This window comes from Setaria viridis, chromosome 2, assembly GCF_005286985.2.
Source record: "Setaria viridis chromosome 2, Setaria_viridis_v4.0, whole genome shotgun sequence".
NCBI lineage: Eukaryota > Viridiplantae > Streptophyta > Magnoliopsida > Poales > Poaceae > Setaria > Setaria viridis.
In genome coordinates this window covers 836,584-863,787 of record NC_048264.2, presented here as the reverse complement: position 1 = coordinate 863,787, position 27,204 = coordinate 836,584, and the positions used below count along the sequence as shown (strand labels likewise).

Below are 27,204 nucleotides of genomic sequence, written 5' to 3'. Positions count from 1 at the left end.
CAAAAAATTACCAAAAATTCACATGAAACAATCTATGCTCTATATTGCCTATATAAAAAGTTTTGAAGTCAAACCACAATTCGACCGTCACTTTGACTCCAAATCTTACGAATCCTTCTCAACGCTATGATTATTCTTCTGAGATGCTTCGGTTTCTAAACATCGTACGTGACAAATTGTGCGAAATCTTCTTAATTTTTTACCACAGTCTCCACGTATGATATCATCACATCATGACAAATCTCATAATTTTCAGACTTTGTTTGCTTTATCTAGAATTTAAAAACCATTCGGCCACACGTTCGTGGTCGTGTTTCCTGAACAAGATGTTCGAATTTTCTTTTTATTTTCCGGGTAAGGCCTCACACTAGACTCAATAACATGAATATCACTTTTCTACTTATTTTATTCTATTATTTGAATCACTTGCAGTTCAAATTTGACTTATACCAGAAAAATTCTTTGAAATGCAATAAATTAATTAAATATATCAAACATATCCTCAAATATCCCAAATTTTAACATGGAATACCACATGTTGTATGTGGAGAGTAGAAAAAGTTTCAAGATCAGAAGAGAAAAAAATAAAATTATTTGCCGAGTGCCAAATAATTACACTCGGCAAACATATTTCTTCGCCGAGTGCTAGACAATTACACTCGGCAAACATATTTCTTTGCCGAGTGTCTAGTTTTGCTGAGTGTTTTTTCTAGTTTGCCGGGTGTCGAACTTTGCCGAGTGTTTTTTTTGCCTTGTTTGCCGAGTGCAATTATTTTACTGAGTGTTTTTTTCAGCACTCGGCAAAGTGCTTGTATGCCGAGTGCCCGATGGATTGCACTCGGCAAACCCTCTTGCACTCGGCTTACCTACTGTTTCCGGTAGTGATGCCACACAATAACTAAGAAAAAAAAAATTCAATGTAACTGTAAAAATGAAATGCATACAGACAAGGTCCATTAGGCAAATTAAAGCAGTAGAGCACTTTGCCAGCATATGAATTCTGAAGCATCAGAAAGAGCAAACAGGGTAGGTTGACAAGAAAACTTTGAGTGTTCTGGATGATTAAAACTGCAACAAAGTTTAACACGCAGTCTGCTGCGTCTCATGAGCTGAAATCAAAATGATAGTTGTGCCTTGGAGCAAAAAACTCAGGTACTACTATTTCTGACTCTGTCACGATGTCTATATCTAGTTTGTGTGTAGGCAAAGTCCACAGACTAAGACCGGCGCCAACCTCGCTAATGCTAAAGAGCTAGCTGTTGCCAAGAAATCCTCTGATGAGCACCCTGAGTTTGTCAAGCACTTGTTGAAGCACCAGCACTTGTTCCCTCTCCTGAAGCGGCCAGTGCCGCTCTTAGTACTGCACAACAGAAAAAAATATCAGCATTTTGAGAAATCAATTTCCCCTCATTCAGTATCTGTTTATAACCAGCACAAATAACAAATAAGTTGCTGCTAAAGTTCTACTGGTCAGCAGGACAGGCAAACAACAATAGGAAATTATCAGCAGCTCCATCTGTTAACAACTATAATTCCTCATATTAAGAGAAAGATGGATTCAGAAACTGCAGAAAAAAGCACCTATCCCTTTTTAGGATAACTGGGCAAAGCTTCTATGTGCTGTCACGTAACATACTACATACCATAGCTAAGGAATGCACAGGGTTAAAGATATGTGTGAAGCTGATAAGTGGCATGTAGAAACTACATCATACAGGTACTACGCAGTGGCCTTTTATGGTTTCAATTGGTGCCAGTTACCTTCCTGGCCCAGACTAAACCAAGATAATTTTCAAATGTCCATAACAGGTTCAGGTGTAACGGATGAATCAATTCCAACCGCATAGCTAGCAAATTGCAACAACAGCAGCCATACAAGGAAACATGAATGTATGTGTATCACAGATTTATATGACATAGGGAAATACAACTATATAAAACCAAGCGCATATACTATTTTCGGCCGCCAACCAAAATATTTTCCGTACTGAAAATTGTTGCAACTCCCCACTCGATCTTTATAGAGAAAAACAACGACCGAGCAAAGCTGTACAAGGATAACAAGCAGGATGCAATACCTGGTGTATAGAAGCTGACGTATGGAACGACGTCGTAGAATCCACCACTGGTCATGGGAATCTTTGCCCCTTGAGGAGCACGAAATGGAGGGCGTTCCAGGCTAGCACGCCGGGCAGGGTGGCGTCGAGCACTCGAGCTGGTCGTCTTGGAGCGGAGCGGTGGTCGCCTTCTCGCTCAACGCGCCGGAATCGGAGCAGTAGACGTGGGAGAAGATCTGCTTGGCGTCGATGCCGACGAAGACGACGCGGAACGGCCCGCGGTGGCAGTCGACGTGGTCGCAGGCGCCGGCGGCGGCGCCGCAGAGCACGGCGGCGTTCCAGCTGTGCACCTGCCGGCGTCGCTTCAGGAGAGGAAGCTGGTGCTGCTCGCCGGTGATGGGGTTCCACACGGCGAGGGCAGACGGCTCCTGGCCCTGGCCCTGGGGTGCATCGCTCGCCTCCGTCAGCCTGTTGAGGAGGACGCGGCCGTGGCGGGCGTCGTGCGCGCGGTAGCCGTGGCGTTCGTCGCGGGCCGGGCAGAAGCCGTGCGTGGGGATGAACCTGGCGACGTCGCCGGTGATGGTGAGGTTGGCGATGATCCCCAGGATGGGTGCCTTCCCGTGGCTCTGGCTGTACCGGCGGCGGAAGCCACGGTCGGCAAAGAGGCGAGCCCAGCGCTTGCAGGTGAGCGCCGAGCGGAGGAGGAGGGCGCTGTTGTCCGGCGGGACGCAGACGAAGATGTCCTCGACAATCTCGTCCGGCACATGCATTGTCGCGCGGAGCGACGGCGGCGCCATGGGAGGGGTCGGAGGAGCGTCCATGGCTTGCTTCGGTCGGGGGAAGTGAAACTGAAGTGTCGAGAGTGGAAACCCGGGGGCGGTCAAGGGAGTGGTTTTATACTTTTATGGTGACCGAGGTCTGCAAGAAGGCAGTGGAAGTGGTTGTGGCCGTGTGGGAAGATTCACTTGAATTGAATCTCCAATCAAGCCAGCCGGGAGGATTGCGTAACTTTGATTGATTTTTCTCCTACAAGACCTTTGAATGAATTGAATGTCGTAGCAGAAAAGAAGAAATTATGCTACTTGTTCGAACTTTGGCGACGTCTTCTTCTCCGGCACCGGTGATGTTACGGCGACCGGCAGTGGTGGTGGGGGACTAGGGTGTGGGCGTTGATGATGGAGGCAGCGGCACATTAGAAAGGGTTATATTAGAATGGAAAGCGATGAGTGGTAGTAGATTTGCCAACTTTTCGCTTTGCACGGGAAACGATGAAGAAGGGTGGTGTCAAGAGTGCCTTGTGAAAGAAGAAAAATTAAATCATGTAAAAAGGTAGGTGTGCGACCGTGGAGGAGGAAGGATGAATGGCACGGCATGCCGATTGATGACGCTAGGCACAATGAGGAGGAGGCCATGTGGGAGGCCATGCACATGAAGGGGGGAGGAGCTCGAGGCCGCCATAGCTATGAAAAAGACCAGCAGAGATGAGGCCGGTGGTGGTAGTGGAACTATCACATTTGAAAGGGTTAGCGCGGAAACAATAAGTGGGGAAAGGTCGATCCGCCAACTTTCCGCTTTTGTGTGGGAAATTTGGAAGAAGGGTGGCTTGCCAAATAAAAAAGATAAATCTAAAGGAAACGGTAGGTGTGCGACAACCATGGTGGTAAGAGATTAGTGATGGATGCTGATGGTGTTGTTGGGAATAAAACAGTTGAAGGGTTTGTGCGGAGACGAGTTGGCTTTCAATATGGAGATGAGGGAGGAGGGTGGCACGGGAGGGCGACTTGCCAAATAAGGGGGATAAAATCAAGACAAAAAAAGGTAGGTGTGTGACCACATAGGAGAAGAAGGGTGTATGTCATGCCATGCCGACGCCAGGCACAATGATGAGGAGGTCGCGAAGGAGGTAGTGAGCAGGATCGGAAAGGAGCCTGAGGGGCTGTGGCGATTGGTGGAAATGAGGATGCGCTCAAGGGGCTGTGGTAGTTGACAGGAATGAGGGTGCGGGATTTTTTAGTTATACTTCTTATATAAACCATATCTAACGTAAGCTATCCAATACAGATTGAAGGATTCGAAATTTGTTGTATTTAAACCCTTCTAAATCTATCATCTAATATCCTGGCAAATCCAAATAAAAAGAAAAAGAAAAAAACTTTTAGGTTCAATCCAAGGCATGCTTTTACTACTTTATATATCATCTAATATCTTGGCAGATCGTATCGACTGGTAGACTCTACATGCTTTTACTACTTTATATATGCTAGGTCCGATAGATTTTTACCCTTGCCCTTCATATTGCTAACCGTCAAGCCTTTAACGTCAGCGTGCTACCATTGAGAACCGATGCTTCAGTTGGGTTTTTTCCGTATCTCACGGAAGCATGACGACGTCATTGAGCTGATAGGGGCACATGTGATGCCTTGCTGCCGTGAGCCTGTCTGTTAAGATTAACGGGTCGAAGTTAATGCCCTCTCATCATGTTACCTTGTCTAAATTCAAATAGACGGTCATGGCATTGATTAGACTTTATTATCTTAATAGGCTTGTAAGCGGTAGGCAAGAGGTATTTGGTGATTGTGCTCTAGTCTTTTATGTTGTCAGATCGAGGTTAATGCCCTCTCATTCGTGTTGCTTACATTAAATATCTATCTATTATGGTGTTTATTCCAAGAACGCCTACCCATGAGTTCGAGAGGCTTCGCCGCCGATCGGCTTAGGAATTTAATGTTTACCCTAAAAGTAACTAAAACTTATAAACAACTTTACAAGACTCAATAAGTTTAGAAAATAAAAAAGTTTCAAAAAAATTCCAAATCCATGTAGACCTTGTCATTAAATGACAAGATATGTCTTGATCCTTGTGCAGAAGATGAAGACATTTCTTGTCAATTAATGATAGGATCTATATGGATTTTTTAAATATCTAAATCCTTTTATTTTTTAATTTTTTGAATAATGTATCCGCAAGATCTAGTTATTTTTTGGAATTCCTCGTGTCCCAAAATATCTCTAGGACCTTTTCAAAATATTTGGAGGTGGTTGAGTATTTTCCCTCATTTAAATATTTTTCTCTCATTTAAATTTAAAAACCACGGCAATGTCATCCAAAAGCCGCTACTATACGGTAGTGTAGTTCAGAGTTGAGGGGATCAAAATTAAACAAGCTAAATATTTGATGGCCAAACATGAACATGTTATTCCTTTGTGATATTTTGCTTGTGATCAAGTCCCTCTACTCTGCTTTGCCAGTTGATTGGAGTTACTGGCAGGTGGGGCCAGGGGTAAAGAGAGTTGAGATCTGCTTGGCTTGGGCTTGGGAATTGGTATCAAGGGCACAGATATGAAATTGCTGATCGACATAGCTATGAAAAAGACCAAAAGAGATGAGGCCGGTGGTAGGGAACCATCACATTTGGAAGGGTTAGCGCAGAAACAATAAGGGTGTGTTTGGTTGGTTGTATCATTTGATTCATGTATGAAATGATTCAAAATAATAATGATCCTTTTGTTTGGTTGGGTGAATTGTATCAACTCATCCAGGATGAGGTCATCCCACTTAATACATTATTCTACTAATTAGGGTGAACCACATGGTACAAGCAAATTGGTTGAACCACCCCATCCAAGATCATCCATCCATACATCACTGGTGCATGCAACCAAACACACCCTAAGTGGGGAAAGGTCGACCCGCCAACTTTTCACTTTTGCGCGGGTAATTTGGAAGAAAGGTGTCTTGCCAAATAAGAAAAATAAATAAATCTAAAGGAAACGGTAGGTGTGCGACAACCATGGTGGCAAGAGATGGTAAATTTTGTTTACTAGAAGTATAGCTTGTATGCGCTTTTTTATATCTAGCCAGTAGCCACACACGCTAATATTAAATAAACCATAAACGTACGAATTTTCTAATAGCAATATGCTAAGTATTCATTTTGCCCTAAATGGTGGTGATATAGATCCTTTTGTGATTCATAAAATCCATAATTTGTCCTTTAACGCTTTAGTTTGTCAAATTTTGATCGACACACACTCTAATACAGTTCAGTTTGGGTATCCCAACTTTCAGTTCGACCTAGTTTTGGTCCCTAAGCCTAGTCAAAGTGGTTTTAGGGCTGGCGTGGAAGTGGGTTTTGTTGACACTGGTTTTTGACCAGAATCAACCATTGCAGGTTCTGATAGCCTGACAGCCGATAGAGGAGAGGGAAAAAGCCTGAACATGGCGCCTCATTGACCCAGACTGGCTGTTGTTACCACGATTCCAGAAGGCAATAGAAGACCAGGTAGGTCCAGTCCAAAGTGAAATCAACTCCACCAAATAAGGAAAAGCGTGGAGATTTATCTTTAGTAATTTTTAGAAATATTTGTAGTAGTTCATGTCGTATTCGACTAGAATTTTAGTCTACTCCAGGGTATAAATATAAGCCTACGAGCCTTGTAACTAAAGCTCGTAGAAAAGCTTTACGAGATTCAAATAAAGGATTCAATAAATCTAAAATAAATCCATGTAGAGCTTGTCATTAAATGACAAGATATGTCAAGATGAAGACATTTCTTGTCAATTAATGATGGGATCTATATGGATTTTTTAAATATCTAAATCCTTTTATTTTTTTTAATTTTTTGAATAATGTATCCACAAGATCTAGTTATTTTTTGGGATTCCTTGTGTCCTAAAATATCTCTAGGACTTTTTAAAATATTTGGAAGTGGTTGAGTATTTTCCCTCATTTAAATATATTTCTCTGATCTAAATTCAAAAATCACGGCAATGGCATCCAAAAGCCGCTACGGTAGTGTAGTTCGGAGTTCAGGGGATCAGAATTAAACAAACTAAATATTTGATGGGCCAAACATGAACATATTATTCCTTTGTGATATTTTGTCTCTGATCAAGTCCCTCTACTCTGCTTTGCCAGTTGATTGGAGTTATTGGCAGGTGGGGCCCAGGGGTAAAGAGAGTTGAGATCTGCTTGACTTGGGCTTGGGAATTGGTATCAAGGGCACAGATATGAGATTGCTGAACCAATGGTGTCTTTGTGCAAGTTGTCGATCAGCAACACGCATACATGAGACGGAGGTAATATTAGTACACCCTGCATGCAGTACCTCCTGCTCTTCATCTCCCTGACAAGAACACACAAGCTCTGAATTCTGAACATCGATGAGATCGAAACTGAAAATTGCCGATACCTCTCAGGGACCGGATATATAGGGGAGCCGAGCATAGCCGGCAAATTCACAGCATCCCCTCATCATCTCCTGAACCACCGCCTGCTGCGCTCAGCAGGACTAAAACCCATTGCAAGCTAATGATCAGGAGTACAGGTAGAGTAGACTGAATTTCTTGTTACTGACCAAAATATTCCCCATACTGAACATTGGTGCAACTGCCTCTGCCCACAAATTCAGTCTTTTTAGAGAAGTCATAACTGGTAAAATCTGCACAAGGCAAGTGGTGGTACCTGGAGTGTAGAAGCGATTGCTCATAACCCTCCTGCCCTTGCTGGACTTTGGATAAAAAATGTAGAGCCCATCAGTCGTGCTCTGAAAGATGACACCCGCGATGTGTCAGCAAAGGCGACCGCATCATCAGGTGTGCGCCTGAGGGCACGAGGAAACGATCCAGCCCCCAACAGGCCTAATTTGGCGTGCTTTCCATCGCAGCCCTCAACCGCAAAACCACTCTCAAGCCTCAACTTCTAAAAGATAATGCCGTCTTGCTGTGATTACCGATTCAAGTCGTCGTCAAAAGATAATGCATGATCTCCATACCTCTTGGCTGAAGCCTCAACTTCTAAAAGATAATGCCGTCTTGCCGTGATTCCCGATTCAAGTCGTCGTCAAAAGATGCTCTCCACGATGCTTGCAATTTTTTTTTTCCTGCAGCACAGGACACGTTCAATTAATTCACAGCACATGATATGTTCCTGCCTGGTGGTGAGCATAGGATAAACCATGGCATATGCCCACCCAGGGACATGGCGTATCTGCCAACCACTTGAGCTCTATATCTCGATCTGAAATATCTCCGTGCCGTGTACTAGACTCAGCAACCCAGCATCCACCTCCGTTCATGTGCCATGGAGCAAGCCATGGTGAGCGCGGCGACCGGAGCGATGAGCTCCGTCCTCGCAAAGCTGGCAGAGCTGCTCCAGGAGAAGAACAAGCTTGCCAAGGGGGTCCGCGAGGATATCGAGCTCCTCAGGGTAGAGCTCATCATCATGAATGACCAGCTGTATGTGATGGCACACATCGAGGAGCTCGACGCCCTCGACAAGGGGTGGCGGGACAGGGTGCGGGAGCTGGCCTACGACCTCGAGGATTGCATCGATCTCTCTGTGGCCCGGTTCCATCGTGCCGGCGGCGATGCCAGCAAAGACAGGTTCTTCGGCGTCAAGAAGCTGGCACGGAAGCTCAAGAAAATCATACTGTCTCTTCAGACCGCTCACGAGGTACAAGAGCTCAAGGCTTGTGTCTTTGAGAAGTGCTATCGACAGAAGGGATACAAGCTTGATGGCCTCATCGGATCCAGGTTTGATGCTTCTCGTAATAAGGTTGACCTCCGGATGTGCGCGCTTTGGGAGGAGACGAAGAATCTCGTCGGACTCAACGGACCCATGGATGAGGTCATCCGCTTGTTGATGCCTGCAGAGGGAGAGGTGCCCTCGCAGCAAATCAGGACTTTGTCCATCGTTGGGTGTGCAGGCTTGGGCAAGACCACTCTCGCTAATCAGGTGTACCAGAAAATTCAAGGCCATTTTGAGTGCAAAGCCTTTGTATCGGTGTCTCAGAACCCTAACATTAAGGATATACTGATGAAGATTTGTTCTCAAGTTGGAGCAACTACAAGCATGGCAGATGATGAGCTCCTTCTCGTCAACAAGCTCCGAGAGCGACTCCAGTACAAAAGGTGTGTTGCTTTATTTGGACCCTATCTTCATTTATCTATAGTAATGTCTGGGCTCACCTTAAAATAATCTTAAAACTAGAAATTATCACATAATTCAGTAGGAAAAGAAAATACACACATCAACCTTTATTATGAATGGCTCTGATCTGTTGGCATGGTCGTCCTAATATACAACCTAATATACCACATATGCAACTAGGATCTGATTCACCCGCTTCATAACAAACATGCTCAGTCAACTGGCAAACCAAAAAAATAAAATAAGAAGAATATATAAGCATGTTGTTTTTGTCTAACGGACACTACAATCTTCATGAGCTTAAAAGCATGTTGTTTCAAGCCAATTTGAGACACATAAGCATCAATCTTCACGATCCTAAAAGCATGTGTTCCGACTCTCTTAAAAAGATTCATAACTTTTCTATATCTTGCAGATAGAAAAAATGATTAACATATATTTGTGTTTGTTTTACTTAGAATAGTTGTATTTTTCTCATAATGCAATTTGTTTTCATTTTGATTACTATTTCACCAGATCAAGAATGAAGCATTACATGCATAGTTTTTCCCTTACCACATATAGTTTTATAAAATTAGCATCCCATATTTGTGGCAGGTACATTGTTGTAGTGGATGATATATGGCACTCCGATCCATGGAAGATCATTGGACAAGCATTGGTCAGAACCAGCCCTGGTAGCATAATAATCATGACAACACGTCTGAAAGATGTGGCCGAGTCATGTTGTTCTTCTCACGGTGGTCGTGTTTATGATATGAGACCTCTAAAAGACAGCGACTCTAGAAGGTTGTTTCTCAAAAGAATTTTTGACTCTGAAGATGGGTGTCCTCATGAGCTGGAAAGAGCTTCTGAAGATATACTGAAAAAGCGTGATGGCATACCACTTGCCATAATTTTGATATCCAGCTTCTTGGCAGTTGATGTACCACAATCTCTTGATTACTGGAACAAGGTGAAAGAATCTATAAGTTCACCACTTCCTGGAAATAAGTCTGTTGAGACCATACAATCAGTATTATCACTCAGTTACTTTAATCTCCCACAACATCTGAGAACTTGCCTGTTGTACTTGAGTGCATTTCCAGAAGATTACATAATCGAAAGTGATTGTTTAATAGGCAAATGGATTGCAGAAGGATTTGTTAATGCAGAACCAGGAGAGAGTCTATATGAAGCAGGGCTAAGGTATTTCAATGATCTGGTAAACCGGAGCTTGATCCAACCATGGCATCAGCTGATAGATGTGGTGCTGGGTTGTAGAGTTCACGATGTCATCCTTAATTTCCTTGTATCCAAATCAGTTGGGGAGAACTTTCTTACTTTGTCGGACCCATCCGGGCTCCCAACTTCTCTCCATAGCAAGGTTCGTCGCCTATCTCTCCAGAATAACTACCAAGAGAATGTAGTTTCATGGATAAAGTCTATTAAGCCTTATGTCCGGTCAGTTGCATGCTTTGTGGACTGCAAAGAATTGTTTCCTCTTACAGAATTTCAAGTTGTACGTGTGTTAGACCTGCAACGCTGTGTGCCATTGACAAATGAGTACCTTGCAAATATAGAGGTGTTACTTCAGTTGCGGTATTTGAACATTAAAGGAACAAGTGTCAATGAGCTCCCTGCTGGAATTGGACAAGTCCAGAATTTAGAAACATTAGATATAAGATTCACTCAAGTGGAAGAATTGCCATCAACTATTGTTCTACTTGAAAAGCTGGCACGTCTTATTGTCAGTCCGAATGTCAAGTTCCCAGCTGAAGGCTTCAGCAAGATGAAAGGATTGGAACAACTAAAATGTTTCTCAATCCACAGGCAACCACTCAGCTTTCTAATAGAGCTAGGCCAGCTTACCAACCTGAGAACCCTGGAAGCTGATTGCGATGATGTCGATTATGAAGGTAGCGGGTGGGGAATCTTCACTTCTTCACTCCAAGCACTATGCAGCCATAAACTTCTAGATGTTAACATATCTATGGCGGATTCGCCTCCCATCCCCATGGATTCCTCGTTCCCTGCTCTGCAAAGCCTCCGGACATTTGTCATTTCGCACATCAGCAATCTCCCTATCTGGATGGGCTTACTTGTTAATCTCGAGCTGTTAGAACTCAGAACTAATCGATTCACTCAGGAGGATTTGCGAGTGCTTGGAGGCATGCCGGCTCTTGAGACTCTTACACTGTATCTTGTAGGCACAGATGCAGGTCCTTTCACCATCCGAGGACACGAATTCCAGTGCCTCAAATCATTCAGGGTGGGCCAACTCTACCAAATTCTGTTTATGCCTGGTGCTATGCCTAACCTGAAGCGTCTCGAAGTTGGACTCGCCTTCACCACGAATAGTTACAGCGATCTTGGCATCCAGCACCTCGCCAGCCTCACTAGGGTCGATGTGGATATCCATGCCTGGTGTCGCCATAGAGGAGCCGTCGAAGATCTGGAGGCCAAAACCCGGAGCTTACTTGGCGCACATCCCAATCGTCCCACACTAATCTTCAATACAGACTTTCTTTTGGAAAAATGAATAATAAGCATCAGCTTCACGATGGCAAGGTAATACAATAATTGTTCCTAAGCCACGCAGTTTTCCAGATTTATTTATGTTTTTCTCTTCCTTCCTTTACATGCTCCGTTGATAGTAACTAGTTACTGTTCTTTTTGGTGAACAAAGCAGGATCCTTGTCGACCAGTCTTTCGGTTCGTCCGTCCAGTCTTGTTTATCAGTGAGGGGACATCAAGCAACCAGCATGTGTTTGGTCAATTTCATCCGTACTATTTGCAGACTTTCATTATTGATAATCCATATATGAAAGTTGTTTAGTTGCTCCACTTTTGTTGTTCTTGAATAAGAAATGACATCCATTATTTGCTCCGCCAGCCCCATCTGTTATGTTGTGCTCCATGCAGACAAACCTTTTGGGCTGCCTTCACTGTAACCAAACATTTATTTGAGAATTTAGTTGCACACCTGCTTTGTCTTTACTAGCTGCCGGAGGCGTCTTTCAAAGGCTCAACGGGCGCACTGCAGATCGGATTTGGCTGGGGGAGATCGGTGGTGGATTTGGATGGAGTCCAAATGTTGCCACATCACATCATGATCGGGGGTAATGCAGAGATGATTAGAGTTGACGCGTGTACCGGATTAATAGAATAGCTGGAGGTGAAAAAAGCGCGGCCTGTTCTTGATGGGCGACGCCATGCAGAGCCAGCGGTGGCTTCATCCCGAGTAAAATGCACCAGCGGTGCATGAACTTGGTAGGGAGTGTCATCCAGGACTGCAGAAAGGCAAATCTCCATGTGTGAGACTCTCAGGAAGATAATGCAGGAGATGGGCAAAGAGAACGAGCAGTAAGTTTGATGTTCCTGAAACTCTGCATGTTGTATGCTTCTTCTCGAAACTCCAAGGGCGACGCCAACCTCAGCTCCATGTATATATTGTCCTTAAAAAACCACCATGGCAAGTTCAAGCAGGTGCTCAAGGTGAGCTTACAGCTGCATGGCGGAGGCCGACGGCGAGGCAGTCCGCTGAGCTGACGCTGACGCCGGCCCAACTCCCTTTCTTCTCCTCCAGCCCAACTCCCTTTCTTCTCCTTTTTCCTCCAGCCCAACTCCCTTTCTTCTCCTCCAGCCCAGCACCAGCTCCGCAGGCCCACATTCCCTTTCTCTAGCCCGTCTTGTTGCGCTTGGCGGCGTCGCAGTTGGCGAAGTTCCGGATGGCCCAGTCGAGCACGACGGGCACGGCGAAGAAAGGGAGCGCGTTGCCGGCTAGAACGCCGGGCACCGCCTCGTCGATGGGGTCGTCTTCTTGAGGTTCGCCGGGGATCAGGAGCTCACCGGACGCTGGCTGGCTCCACGCACCGGACTCGGAGGAGTAGACGTGGGCGAAGATCTCCTTGGCGTTCATGCCGATGAAGACGACGCGGAAGGGCCCGGCGCCGCAGTCGAGGTGGTCGCAGGCGTCGTCGTCGCCGCCGGCGGTGCCGGCGCAGAGCACCGCGGCGTTCCAGTTGCGCACCTCCCGGCGCCGGAGCTGGAGGAGGGGGAGGTGACGCTGCTCGTCGGTGATGGGGTCCCAGACGACGAGGGCGGAGGCGGAATCCTGGTGGCCCGTTGGTAGATCCGTCCCCGGCACCCGGTTGAGGAGGACGCGGCCATGGCGTGCGTCGTGCGCGCGGTAGCCGTCGCGGTCGGCGCGGGGCGTGCGGAAGCCGGCCGTGGGGAAGAACCGGGCGACGCCGTCGGTGCGGACGAGGTTGGCGAGGAAGCCAAGCATGGGCGCCGGCCGGTGGCACTCGCGGTACCGGCGGCGGAAGCCGCGGTCGGCCATGAGGCGCGCCCAGCGCTTGCAGGTGAGCGCCGAGCGGAGGAGGCCCGCGGGTTCGTCGGCCGGGACGCGGAGGAGGATGTCCTCGACGATCCCGTCCGGCAGGTGCGGCAGCGCGCGCGGCGACGGCGGCGTGGGACGGCACGGAGGAGCGTCCATGGCTTTGGGCTTTTGGTCGGGGAGAGCTGAAACTGAAATGTTGGAGGGAGGAACCCGTGGGGCTTTTGTGCCGGCTGGGGGGTCTGCAAGAAGCCACCGGAAGTGGTCTGGAAGGATTCACTTGAATTCAATCTCCAATCAAGGCAGCTGGGAGGATTCACTTTGATTGAATTTTTGCCCCCGAGGAACTGTGGTTGAATTGAATCTACGATCAAAAGGATGAGGAATTGTGCGCATGTCAAATTTAAGCAGCGGGTTCTTCTTCGACGACGGTGATATTAGGGTGGGGTGGCGGGGGGCGGTTGGTAGTTGGCGGGAAGATGAGGTAGCAGCGGTGTCGTTTGCCATGGGTGGCAAGATCAGACCAGCGTGGGAGTAGCATATTTGAAGGGGTACGACAAGTGGTGGGAGATTCACCAACTTGCAGCTTTGCACGGGAAACGAGGGAGGATGGCGGTGGCTAGGCTGTCTTTCCAAAGAAGGAAAATAAATCCAGAGGAAACGGCAGGTGTACATCCACAAAAGAGGAAGGAGAAGATGGTAACGTCAAGCCAAATAAATCCAGAGGAAACGGTAGGTGTACATCCACAAAAGAGGAAGGAGAAGATGGTAACGTCAAGAAGATTGGCAAGAGGTGGTGCTCATAATCGAGAGGCACTTGAGGGGTTGTGGCAGTTGGCGGGAATGAGGTGAGCTTAAGGAGCTGTGGTGGTGTCATCCACCATGGTGTTGAGAGATTAGCAGATGGATGTTGTTGGCGGCACCAGCACCTTTAAACGGGATAACATGGAAGCGACAAGTGGCGATAGATCCGCCAACTTTCCAATTTGCGTGGGAAATGATGGAGAAGGATGGCGGTGATTGGTGAGGGCGTTGTGTCAAAGAAGGACAATAAATCCAAAGGTAAAAGGTAAGTGGATGATTCGATGGTAGGCCATGCCAGAGATAGGCACAACAATGAGGAGGTAGCGCTGGAGACATTGCGCGGGATTGGGAGGAGCTTGAGGGGTTGCGGTGGTTGGTGGGAATGAGGTGAGCTCGAGGAGCTAAGGCAATTGGTGGGAGTGAAAGAGACGTCTTTGTAGTTATTCCCTCCGTCCCAAAATATAGCTACGTTTAGCTTTCAAAAGTCAAATCTTTTTTAACTTTGACCAATAATATCTCTAAAAATAATTTATTTCAAATAAAAAGGTTATATAATAGTTGGTTTCATGATAAATCTACTAGCATTATTTTTATGCTACTAGGCTCTATGATTATTTCTCTATTCGTAGTGAAAGTTGAAAATGTTTGATTTCGAAAAAATCTAAACGTATCTATATTTTGGGATAGAGGGTGAATAACTAGAATGAAAGATCCAAAATTTGATATATTTAAACCCTTCTTAATCTATCATTTAATAACTAGGTGGACCAAAAGAAAAGGACCAAAAGGAAAAAAAGCCTTTTACGTTTTATCCAAAGCTGCCCATCATCTAATAAAATAGCTGGAGTTTGTATATCTTTTCTATCTCTTGTCAGTGTTAGAAAACAAAAAAGGACCAAATTTTTAAATAATAATAGGCTAACTATTGATTTCTCTTAAGCCAAAATTTATGGTGCTTATAGGTGAGCATTTTGCGGACTAGGCGAACCTCGATTTTTGTTGGGCCTAAAATCAGCGCCCAAGCCTTCATAATCCCATTAACCTCGCCAGGCTGGCAAAGTCAGGCCCAAGTAAGGTTTAGCTGGGCCGCTAACTATTTTTAGTAGAAATTAATTCATTTAATGTTTTGGGCTGGAATCCGGGTGGCCCATTTTTTTCTAGCATGGAAAACTAGCGCCAAGCTGAAGTGTCGATGGATCAAATGTGGACTTTATCCTCTGTGATTTGTGCGTTACCTGTCTAATTTCCTTTTGGCTTGGTGTTCATGTGGTACATTAAACCCAGTTTAAATTTCTGAAATTCCGCTCTGCTCTGCTTTACCACCTTGTAGAGCCGTGCAAGCGAACTGACGCATTCATGATCGATACCGTGCACAACACTAATTCAGGACGCATGATGCCGTAAGCAACACCAATCTCACTGACGGCAAACGGTTGTCGCAGGAAGCACGAGAAACAAACAAGCTCTGAATCACGATCTTCATCCCTAACAAGCAGAGGCGGATCTAGAATTTTATCATAGGGTATGCCAAAAAAAAAATTTATGCAATTCGATAAAACCATTTACAATTCGATAAATTCAAAGATTAAGCTAGAAACAATAACAAATCACAATATAAATAGTTCAAAATATAGCATAAAAGAAACTTACAATGTTACTTGTCTCCTTTGTTTACCCGCCGCTTTTTGAATGACATGAATGTCTTGATTATATCTTCTTCATTCACTTGGAAGAAAATATCCCGCTCAATGAATGTGACTAGACAATCATCCAAAACACTGTCACTTAGCTTATTCCTTGACTTTGTTTTCACTTTAACCATGGCAGAAAATACCCTTTCAACACTCGCTGTTGCCACTGGTAAAAGCAATATCAATTTGAGAAGCAAGTAAACCATATCATACACTTTGTGCCTCCGTGTTTGAACAAGTTTAACTGAGAGATCAACGATGCTGTCTAGACCCTTGAAGCTATCATCTCGTCGCATGTCATCAATATAATTATCAAGTTGTAATTCAAGTTTTAGCAAATCATTGTTAGAGAAGTCCTTAGGATAAAATTCAGCCAATCTGCGTACCTTCTGTGCATCAAACGAAGCAAATGAATTGGAAGGACTGAAGGCTGACATACACGAAAGTAGCTCCATATTGATCTCATCAAACCAATTATCAAGCTCTTGCCTAATTTGATCAATAACATCAATATATACTTCTCTTCTAAAATGATCATCATTTGTTTGGTTTCGAGCACGGGCATACCTTGCTGATTTTCCATACAGCACATAATCACCATCCATAGCAGGAACTTCAACATCATGTTTAATGCAAAAAGAAGTGACCCTCTCAAGGAAGTGGTCCCAACCATCAGACCTTAACTGTTGCATTTTGTTCTTTGCCACATTAACAAGGGAGATTGCATTAAGAATATCTTGATCCCTTCTCTGCAAACACTCTGATAACTCATTTGTGTATCCAAGAATAACAAACATTAAGTGCACAAAGAAAATGAACTCAAAAGTTTCAAATGCTCCAAGCACAAAATGTATCTTTGTCCAATCATCCTTATGTGAAATATCATCACCAAGATCAATGAGCACATCATGGATTGAGGAATACATTGTAATGATGCTGCATATAGTTTTGTAATGAGAGCCCCATCTAGTTTCACCAGGCCTAGGCAAACTCATCTCTTGATTTAATCCACTCCCTGATTCAAGTTCACCACACTCAAGTGCTTTCTTAATATTCTCAAGCCTAGCAGTTCGAAGCATACCATGACGCTTGCAAGAAACTCCAATAATATTCAATAAGATAGATACTTGATCAAAAAAGCTCTTACAATCAGTATTTCTCTTGGCAACAGCAACAAGAACTAGTTGGAGTTGATGTGCAAAGCAATGAATATAATACGCACAAGGTGATTCTTGCATAATCAATGTTTTTAGCCCTTTAATATCTCCTTTCATATTACTGGCCCCATCATAACCTTGACCTCTAATTTGAGTCATAGTCAATCCATGACTAACAAGTAAACCCTCAATAGCTTCCTTAAGTGACAAAGAGGTAGTATCATCTACATGAACAACTCCAATAAAGTGTTCACAAGGCCTTCCAAGTTTATCAACATAACGTAAACAAAGAGCTAGTTGTTCTTTATGTGATATGTCACTGGACTCATCAGCTAAAATTGCATAGGGCTCATCATCAAGTTCTTCAATTATTTTCTTTCTAGTTTCTATGGCACAACAATGAATAATTTGCTTTTGTATCTCTGGGCTAGTTAAGGTGCAATTACCTGGAGCATTATTCAAGACATACTTGTTCACTTCATCACTATTTCCTGCAAGAAACTTCAAAAGTTCAATGAAATTTCCTCTGTTGCTAGATTCTTCATTTTCATCATGTCCACGAAATGCCAATCCTTGATGCAAAAGAAACTTGATACATCTAAGTGAATATGTCAACCTTTTCTTATAAAGACGAAGATCCTCATCAGTCCACTTCTCAATGTGATAATCAATTGCTACCTTGGGATTTATAAAACCAATGTATCTCTCCTGAGCTACATTGTGTGCCATAGAACCACTATGTTTGAGAAGTACTTTGTTTCCTATATTCCATCCTCCAACAATAAATGTATTTGACCCAGCACCCTTCTTGAACAAGTAGCATATAAAGCAAAACGCAGAATCCTTCTTGATACTATATTCAAGCCACTCATGATTATACATCCATACATAATTGAATTGGCGATCCCTACCTCCAATTTTTCTTGATGGAAAATCATGATTAACAGGTTTGAATCGACCTTTAATAATATATGCTCTTCGAATTGCATCTTGATCATTAACATGATAACTTTCAATGGGCTGCCTTTCACCTGGATCATGTGGAAGGCGATTGATGTCATAAACCGGCGGCTGTGATGTGGGTGGTTGCAGTGGCGGAGGCAAGGGCACAGGATCCGCGATTTCTTCAACTACCACTCTATCATGCTCCTGATTATGTTCTTCCACAAAAGTTTCAACTGGAGATGGGATAGTGTTTGAAGCAGCTGTTGCCTTCTTTGCTGCATGTTTCTGAAAAAGAGATGCAATATCTCCGCCTCTCTTCATAATCCAACTGTTCTGAAAAAACAATGTCTATGTAATGTAAGTACAATAACTAACTAGACATTATAGCAAAACAAACATGTAACGATAGAATCATGTTTTAAATTTTCGGATAGAAAACTTACAAATCACAACCTCACACGATATTAAGTTAAGAATGTTGATGGATTGACGGTCTGTTCAATAAACTCACGAACTAAAATAAAAAAAGCACTCATACATAAATAAATAAAAATATTTAAGAATATATGTCTTTTCAAATAAGAAAAAAAATAGAAGATAGATTCATCTTAAACCTCCTTGTGGTTTGTGGACGATGAGAAGTTTTCCTTATGGACCATCAGAAGTTTTCGGGCACAAAATCCCCCACGCAGTTGCGCAGACGCGCTGTCCCTGGTAGCCTGGTGCGGCGGCCGGCGGCGCTGCGGCGGAGCCGTGAGAGGACAGGAGGAGTCCTGGCGGGCGGAGAAGTTGTAATCGTCGAGATGTGGTCTGATGCGTCAAATCGTGGGCCAATCTTGTACTAGAGACAAGCAAAGCAAGCAGTCCGCACACAGCACGTCGTATCCACGCAAGCAAGTCACAACCAGCGGGGGGCCAAAAGCTGGGCCTGGGCATCATTTGCCTTGCATCGTCTGCTGGGCCTGAGAATCATTTTTTGCAGCTTGATTTCTCACGGTAAAGTGATGGGTCCCAGGGTATGCCAGGGCCCACCCGGCATACCCTGTAGCTCCGCCGATGCTAACAAGAACATACAAGCTCTGAATTCTGAACATCGATGAGACTGAAACTGAACATTGGCAGTAGTTTGGTGTTGGTGACAAAATCTTTTTACAGTCCACACTTTCCGCTTCATTGCATGCTATTGTTCAGAAGTATAGGCAGACTAGGCTAATGCAGGGGCTCCTCACTCTGATGTTACTCATTCCTTTCCAATTCCAGTGCAATTGATCAGAAACAGGTAAAAAGCTGACACGTCAATAACACGAATATCACTTTTCTACTTATCTTATTCTATTATTTGAATCACTTGCAGTTCAAATTTGACTTATACCAAAAAATTCTTTGAAATGCAATAAATTAATTAAATATAGCAAACATATCCACAAATATCCCTGTTGACGCCAGATTTTGACACGAGTAAAATCGGCGTTATGAGAAGAAGAGATTGGAAGATGCAGCGAGATACAAGGGTGACGATTGGAAATCGGCCGATTGGTGCTACAGTCAAGGATCGGCCAATTGATGCTACAGTCGAGGATCGGTCGATTGATCCTTGGAGTTCCGCCTCGCCCGACCCCTGAGGTTTGGGATCGGACACGCCCGACCCTCCGAGGGAGGATTTCCACCTCGCCCGACCCTGAGGCTTGGGATCGGACGCGCCCGACCCTCCAAGGGAGGATCTCCGCCTCGCCCGACCCCTGGGGTTTGGGATCGGACGCGCCCGACCCTCCAAGGGAGGATCTCCGCCTCGCCCGACCCCTGGGGTTTGGGATCGGACGCGCCCGACCCTCTAAAGGAGGATCTCCGCCTCGTCCGACCTTAGTCCCCAGGGTCGGGATAAGTCTGAGCCCTCGACGTGTGGGTCCTGATCGGTTACCCCCTTGCCAAAGAGGTGATCGGCTGATTAGGAGGTTAGAATAGTTGGGCCGATGTGGGCTTAAAAAAGATTATGAAGATGAAGAAGGAGTCAGCCCATGAAGCGCGTGAAAATAGTACGAATCGTACTTGTAAATATTCGTTTTCCGTTTAAACTTAGGGATAGAGTTCTAGTCGGATAGGAAGTCGTTTGTACGGGGCTATAAATAGCCACCCTTATGGATCTGTAATCATCATAAACTCAATACAACAAACTACTGTTTCCTCGTAGTTACTTTCAAGCAGGCGACTTCGCCAACACTTTTTCTTCTTTTTCATGAGTTTGTACGGGTTGGCGGGGCTGCATCAACTTGACCTCCGGCCGATCTTGTAAGTTCCGTTTATCGAGTAATTTCTAAGCTTTAACTTCGGGCGCATCGCTGTTGTTTCGTTTAGATTTATTCATCAGTTATCGATATTTACTAGAATTCTAGGTTTTACCTGTTGTTCTAGTTTTATCACCAGTTATCCAGCTAGGAATCGGTACTTTCAGCTTTTCTTGTGCTTTGCTGTTTAATTTACCTATTTCATGCATAGCCGATTAGATCTGTTCCTAGTGTTGCTACTGTAGCGTTGTTTAGATTACTCTAGTAGTTTCTACATAAACGCTGCTCGGTAATCGGTTGTATTATAGCCGATTTCCCTATTACTGCAAATCGGCCGATTCGCTGATAAGCTTTCTCGAGATCGGAACCTTAGCCGATCGCAATTACGTTTATTTCCTTGCCAATCAATAGGTCAGATTGGCTGGCACGCCGCGCGAACCGCACCAGGGCAATCACCCGAACAGGAGCCAAGCAGATTCTCCCGGGTCGTGTGTCCGACGCTGGGAATTCGGTCAACTGATTTCTAGCGCCAACAATCCCAAATTTTAACATGGAATACCACATGTTGTATGTGGAGAGTAGAAAAAGTTTCAAGGTCAGAAGAGAAAAAAATGAAATTATTTGCCGAGTGTCAAATAATTACACTCGGCAAACATATTTTTTCGTCGAGTGCTAGACAATTACACTCGGCAAACTTATTTCTTCGCCGAGTGCCTAGTTTTGCCGAGTGTTTTTTTTCAGTTTGCCAGATGTCGAACTTTGCTGAGTGTTTTTTTGCCTCGTTTGCCGAGTGCAATTATTTTACCGAGTGTTTTTTTTCAGCACTCGGCAAAGAGCTTGTTTGCCGAGTGCCCGATGGATTGCACTTGGTAAACCCTCTTGCACTCGGCTTACCTACTGTTTCCGGTAGTGATGTCACACAATAACCAAGAAAAAAAATTCAATGTAACTGTAAAAATGAAATGCATACAGACAAGCTCCATTAGGCAAAGCAGTAGAGCACTTTGCCAGCATATGAATTCTGAAGCATCAGAAAGAGCAAGCTGGGTAGGTTGACAAGAAAACTTTGAGTGTTCTGGATGATTAAAACTGCAACAAAGTTTAACACGCAGTCTGCTGCGTCTCATGAGCTGAAATCAAAATGATAGTTGATGCCTTGAAGCAAAAAACTCAGGTACTACTATTTCTGACTCTTGTCACGATGTCTATATCTAGTTTGTCTGTAGGCAAAGTCCTCAGACTAAGACCGGCGCCAACCTCGCTAATGCTAAAGAGCTAGCTGTTGCCAAGAAATCCTCTGATGAGCACCCTGAGTTTGTCAAGCACTTGTTGAAGCACCAGCACTTGTTCCCTCTCCGGAAGCGGCCAGTGCCGCTCTTAGTACTGCACAACAGAAAAAAATATCAGCATTTTGAGAAATCAATTTCCCCTCATTCAGTATCTGTTTATAACCAGCACAAATAACAAATAAGTTGCTGCTAAAGTTCTACTGGTCAACAGGACAGGCAAACAACAATAGGAAATTATCAGCAGCTCCATCTGTTAACAACTATAATTCCTCATATTAAGAGAATTAAAGATGGATTCAGAAACTGCAGAAAAAAGCACCTAACCCTTTTTAGGATAACTGGCCATAGCTTCTATGTGCTGTCACGTAACATACTACATACCATAGCTAAGGAATGCACAGGGTTAAAGATATGTGTGAAGCTGATAAGTGGCATGTAGAAGCTACATCATACAGGTACTACGCAGTGGCCTTTTATGGTTTCAATTGGTGCCAGTTACCTTCCTGGCCCAGACTAAACCAAGATAATTTTCAAATGTCCATAACAGGTTCAGGTGTAACGGATGAATCAATTCCGACCGCATAGCTAGCAAATTGCAACAACAGCAGCCATACAAGGAAACATGAATGTATGTGTATCACAGATTTATATGACATAGGGAAATACAACTATATAAAACCAAGCGCATATACTATTTGCGGCCGCCAACCAAAATATTTTCCGTACTGAAAATTGTTGCAACTCCCCACTCTTTATAGAGAAAAATAACGACCGAGCAAAGCTGTACAAGGGTAACAAGCAGGATGCAATACCTGGTGTATAGAAGCTGACGTATGGAACGACGTCGTAGAATCCACCACTGGTCATGGGAATCTTGGCGACCTGCCCAGACTTCAGATCAAGAGTGTAGAGCTGACCATTGCTCTTGATGAAGATGACGCCACATCCGCAAAGGCGACCACAAGAGGTGCCCCCCTGTGGCTGAGTGCATCAGGAGGAAGCTTTGTGACGAGGTGCTCACCACCCACCGTCCTGCGTTCTCCACAGGACCAAGCTCCACCGACCAGACCCAGAGTAGCCCAGTCAGCCTGCACGCTTCGATGAACCCGAGCTCGCCGTCCTTGGTGGTCGTGAGCATGATGCGCGGACCGTAGGCCGGCCTCTCCGCCGGTAGGCGAATCATGAACATTTCTCCGGTGGTCGCATCGCATTTCAGGATCTTTGCCCCTTGAGGAGCACGAAATGGAGGGCGTTCCAGGCTAGCACGCCGGGCAGGGTGGCGTCGAGCACTCCAGCTGGTCGTCTTGGAGCGGAGCGGTGGTCGCCTTCTCCCTCAACGCGCTGGACTCGGAGGAGTAGACGTGGGAGAAGATCTGCTTGGCGTCGATGCTGACGAAGACGACGCGGAACGGCCCGCGGTGGCAGTCGACGTGGTCGCAGGCGCCGGCGGCGGTGCCGCAGAGCACGGCGGCGTTCCAGCTGTGCAGCTGCCGGCGACGCTTCAGGAGAGGAAGCTGGTGCTGCTCGCCGGTGATGGGGTTCCACACGGCGAGGGCAGACGGCTCCTGGCCCTGGCCCTGGGGTGCATCGCTCGCCTCTGTTAGATAATCTCGTTGTTTAGTTAGTTTAGTTTGATTTCTCATTATTTGCTTTCTGTTGCTGGACGTGTAACGGTAGGAGTAATTCTCGGCCAGGTTGTTAAAGCCGTGACCGAGATCTAGGTGAGCATGCCTCCACGCTACGTCGTGAGCGGCATGCGCGTCGTGCGGACGTTCGTGCGTGCGCCAACGCTGGTGCTGTAGTATGGCCAGGCCACGACTTGTTCGTAGCTGAATAAAAGGAAAGGAATATAACAGAAAAGGCTGCTGGTTCTTTTGGGCAGCACCAAAAACCTTCTGTTCGTGCGATCAGAAAAGAGTGCGAGAGACAGAGTTCTAGCCAACACTTGGTATCAGAGCAAAGGTTCGACCGAGGGCGGAGCAATGGCGTCCCAGTCGCCGCTGCGCCACGGTAGCGCCCCCCCGAGCCGACGACGGTCGCAGTCACCATCGTCGCGGCGCGGGTGCGGACGTGGGCATGGGCGTGCTCAGTGGGAGCTCCCCATCGTCGTACACCGCACGGTGAAAGAAGCATCGGCGTCAGTCCAATATCCGATGCTCACCAAGACCAACTACCCGGAGTGGGTAGTGATGATGAGGATCAATCTGCAGGCCCAAGGTCTCTGGGCGGCCATTGATCCGGGCGGCGTCGAGTACGACGAGGATCGGCTGGCGTTGGTAGCGATCGCTCGCTCCGTCCCTACTGAGATGGTCAATCTCATCGGCAAGAAGGAAACAGCAAAGGAAGCGTGGGAGGCTGTCAAGGTAATTCGCATGGGCGTCGAGCGTGTGCGCGTGTCGAACGCGCAGAAGCTTCGGTGGGACTTCAACAATATCGCTTTCAAGGATGGGGAGGGCATCGATGACTTCTCCATGAGGATCTCTGGCCTCGCCGACAACCTGCGTCTCCTCGTCGACGATATCGACGATTCGGAGGTCGTGCGCAAGATACTCCAGGTTGTCCCAGACCGCTTTATGCAGGTGGCGATCTCTATCGAGACGCTGCTCGACATCGAGGACATGTCCGTCGAAGAGGTCACAGGGCGCCTCCAGGCCGTCGAGCAACGGCTCGAGGCACGCGCGGCGGCCGCGGAGCTGGGATCCCGTCTCCTCCTCTCGTCCAGGGAGGAGGATCTCATCAGGCGGATGCGCAAGCGAGATAAAGGGGGAGCCGGCGGCAGCAACTTCAGCGGTGGCGCGGCTCCATCGCATCGTGCCATGAAACCGCCCAAGCACGGGGACGGCAACGCAAAGAAGGGAGACGGCGGAGGTAAACCCCTTGACAAAGATCAGTGCAAATACTGCAAGAAAACAGGGCACTGGGCCCGGGAGTGCCGCAAGCGGCAGCGGGACATGGCGGCCAATGCGGCGCTGCTAGCGGAAGAGGCAGCTGGCGATGATGATGAACCAGCTCTTTTGATGGCGTGGGTGGCCTCGGTCGTGCCGGCATCCGAGGTGGTCGTGCAGCGTACCGTTCCTGTACATGTTAGTGGCCAAGTCTTCCTCAACGAAGAACGTGTGATGGTACAGCTGGGCGACTCCGACGTCAACCGCGACGACCACGATGTTGGCGTGTGGTACCTCGACACAGGCGCGTCGAACCACATGACTGGAGATAGCGCGTTCTTCTCCGAACTGGACCGCGACATCACCGGAACGGTGAAGTTCGGGGATGGTTCGGTTGTCGACATCGTCGGACGTGGCTCCATCATCTTTGCAGCACGGCAAGGACACCATCGCGTTCTCACGGACGTCTACTATATTCCGCGCCTCCGCAGCAACATAATTAGCTTGGGCCAGCTCGATGAGTTTGGCTGCCAGGTTATGATTGAGGATGGTGTGCTGCGCGTACGTGATCCTCAGCAGGAACTCCTCGCCAAGGTACGGAGGTCTTCAAATCGTCTGTACAAGATGAAGCTCACCATTGCACAGCCCATATCACTACTGGCAAGCTCCGAGGATGACGCCTGGCGTTGGCACGAGCGTTTCGGCCACCTTGGCTTTAACGCGCTGAGGAAGCTGGGGCGCAGCACGATGGTTCGTGGACTTCCCAAACTCAACCACGTCGACCAGCTATGCGACGCGTGCCTCGTCGGCAAGCAACGTCGTGCACCGTTCCCCTTGGAGGCCAAGCACCGCGCAAAGGGTCGCCTTGACCTTGTCCATAGTGACTTGTGTGGACCTGTCTCACCAGCGACACACGGCGGCAGGCGCTACTTTCTCCTCCTCGTCGACGACGTCAGCCGCTATATGTGGTTGGTGCTCCTGTCAACCAAGGATGAGGCAGCCAACGCGATAAAGAAATTCCAGGCCGGCGTCGAGGTGGAGACCGGGAGAAAGCTGCGCACACTCCGGACTGACCGTGGAGGCGAATTCACATCCGTGACGTTTGGGGAGTATTGTGCTAAAAAGGGGGTTTACAGGCAGCTCACGGCGCCGTATTCTCCGCAGCAAAACGGCGTCGTGGAGCGCAGGAATCAGACCATCATGGACATGGCGCGGTGTCTTCTCAAGGCAAAGGCGATGCCGAGTACATTCTGGGGGGAGGCGGTGTCTACTGCCGTCTTCATCTTGAATCGAGCCCCAACCAAAAGCGTTCAAGGTATGACACCCTATGAAGCCTGGTACGGTGAGAAACCCACTGTGCACTTCCTTCGTACGTTTGGGTGTATTGCACATGCCAAGGTCACACGTCCTCACGTCGGCAAGCTCGACGACCGGAGCATCAAGACGGTGTTTGTGGGCTATGAGCCGGGCTCGAAAGCCTATCGGGTGTATGACCCGGTGGGAAAACGCCTGCTCATCACCAGGGATGTGGTGTTCGATGAGGCTCATGGGTGGAATTGGGCAGAGACCGGCAGTGATGCCGCTGTTCCAGAGACGTTCACTATTGAGTATATGGTGAACGTGCTCTCGAGTGGTGGCCAACCGGGCTCCCCTGTATCCCCAGCGGCCTCACTACCTAAAGCCCAGATCACGGAGGAGCCTAGTACACCGGTGGTGGATGCGGACGGCCCAAGGAACGTCGACACCGTGTTTACGTCTCCACCAGCGTACATCCCGTCCGGCATCGACCTGGACGACGAGGGCGCACCACGGCGGTACCGCATGGTGGACGACTACATCAATATAGCTGCGCCTAGGGAGCTCGATCCTGAGGAGCTTCTCCTCGCTACATCAGAGAAGCCCACATCGTTTTCTGAGGCCGACTCTGATCCGGCCTGGCGAGCGGCCACGAAGCAGGAGATTAACGCCATCGTCGACAACGGCACCTGGGAGGCAGTTGAGCTGCCAGCCGGCCATCGTCCCATAGGTCTAAAATGGGTTTTCAAGCTCAAGAAAGATGCTCAGGGCAAGGTGATCCGCCACAAGGCTCGCCTCGTGGCGAAGGGGTACGTCCAGCGTGTTGGCGTGGACTTCGACGAGGTGTTCGCGTCGGTGGCACGTCTCGACTCAGTGCGTGCCCTGGCGGTAGTCGCTGCTCACGAGGGTTGGCAGGTGCATCATCTCGACGTTAAATCAGCGTTCCTCAACGGCGACCTCGTGGAGGAGGTCTACATCACGCAGCCTCCGAGATTCGTCATCGCCGGGCGGGAGCGCCAAGTTCTCAAGCTGCACAAAGCCCTCTACGGACTCTGTCAAGCGCCACGAGCGTGGAACACCAAGCTCGACCGCACGCTCACCGGCCTCAGGTTCACACGCTGCTCTGAGGAACATGGAGTGTACATACGCGGCACAGGACGTGAGCGTCTGCTCCTAGGCGTGTACGTGGACGACTTGATTCTCACCGGTGCCGACCCAGGTGAAGTCGAGACGTTCAAGAAGGAGATGAAGAGCTCATTTAAGATGAGCAATCTTGGGTGCCTTAGCTACTACTTGGGCATCGAAGTGAAGCAGGAACGTGGGCGCATCACATTGTGTCAAGCTGCGTACGCAGCGAAGCTACTGGAGAGAGCTGGGATGAGCGGCTGCAACAACACGCAGATGCCCATGGAGACTCGATTGAAACTGAGTAAGAAAAGCTCCAACCCGCTCGTTGATCCTACTTTATTTCGAAGTATTGTTGGAAGTCTACGCTACCTGGTACATACCCGGCCAGATATCAGTTTTGCTGTTGGGTACGTGAGT

The 27,204-nt window shown here is 47.0% G+C and overlaps 4 protein-coding genes across 4 annotated transcripts; 2 read left to right on the top strand and 2 right to left on the bottom strand.

The window, feature by feature from the left end:
* The first annotated feature begins 8,011 nt into the window (after positions 1-8,011).
* On the top strand, positions 8,012-11,968 carry LOC117842159 (disease resistance protein RGA5). The gene is made up of 3 exons (XM_034722526.1): positions 8,012-8,970; positions 9,587-11,539; positions 11,661-11,968. Exons 1-2 carry the CDS (start codon positions 8,141-8,143, stop codon positions 11,508-11,510), a joined length of 2,754 nt encoding a protein of 917 aa, XP_034578417.1. The 5' UTR covers positions 8,012-8,140; the 3' UTR covers positions 11,511-11,539; positions 11,661-11,968.
* A 682-nt stretch (positions 11,969-12,650) lies between these two features.
* Positions 12,651-13,469, bottom strand: LOC140221769 (uncharacterized). The gene has a single exon (XM_072291717.1). The coding sequence runs from the start codon at positions 13,467-13,469 to the stop codon at positions 12,651-12,653; it is 819 nt and encodes a 272-aa protein (XP_072147818.1).
* Positions 13,470-15,768: 2,299 nt separating this feature from the next.
* LOC140221768 (uncharacterized) lies at positions 15,769-18,228 on the bottom strand. The gene has a single exon (XM_072291716.1). It carries the CDS (start codon positions 18,226-18,228, stop codon positions 15,769-15,771), a length of 2,460 nt encoding a protein of 819 aa, XP_072147817.1.
* A 3,643-nt stretch (positions 18,229-21,871) lies between these two features.
* LOC140221767 (uncharacterized) lies at positions 21,872-25,040 on the top strand. The gene is made up of 4 exons (XM_072291715.1): positions 21,872-21,933; positions 22,369-22,560; positions 23,493-24,957; positions 25,029-25,040. The coding sequence occupies exons 1-4, from the start codon at positions 21,872-21,874 to the stop codon at positions 25,038-25,040; spliced, it is 1,731 nt and encodes a 576-aa protein (XP_072147816.1).
* Positions 25,041-27,204: the final 2,164 nt, after the last annotated feature.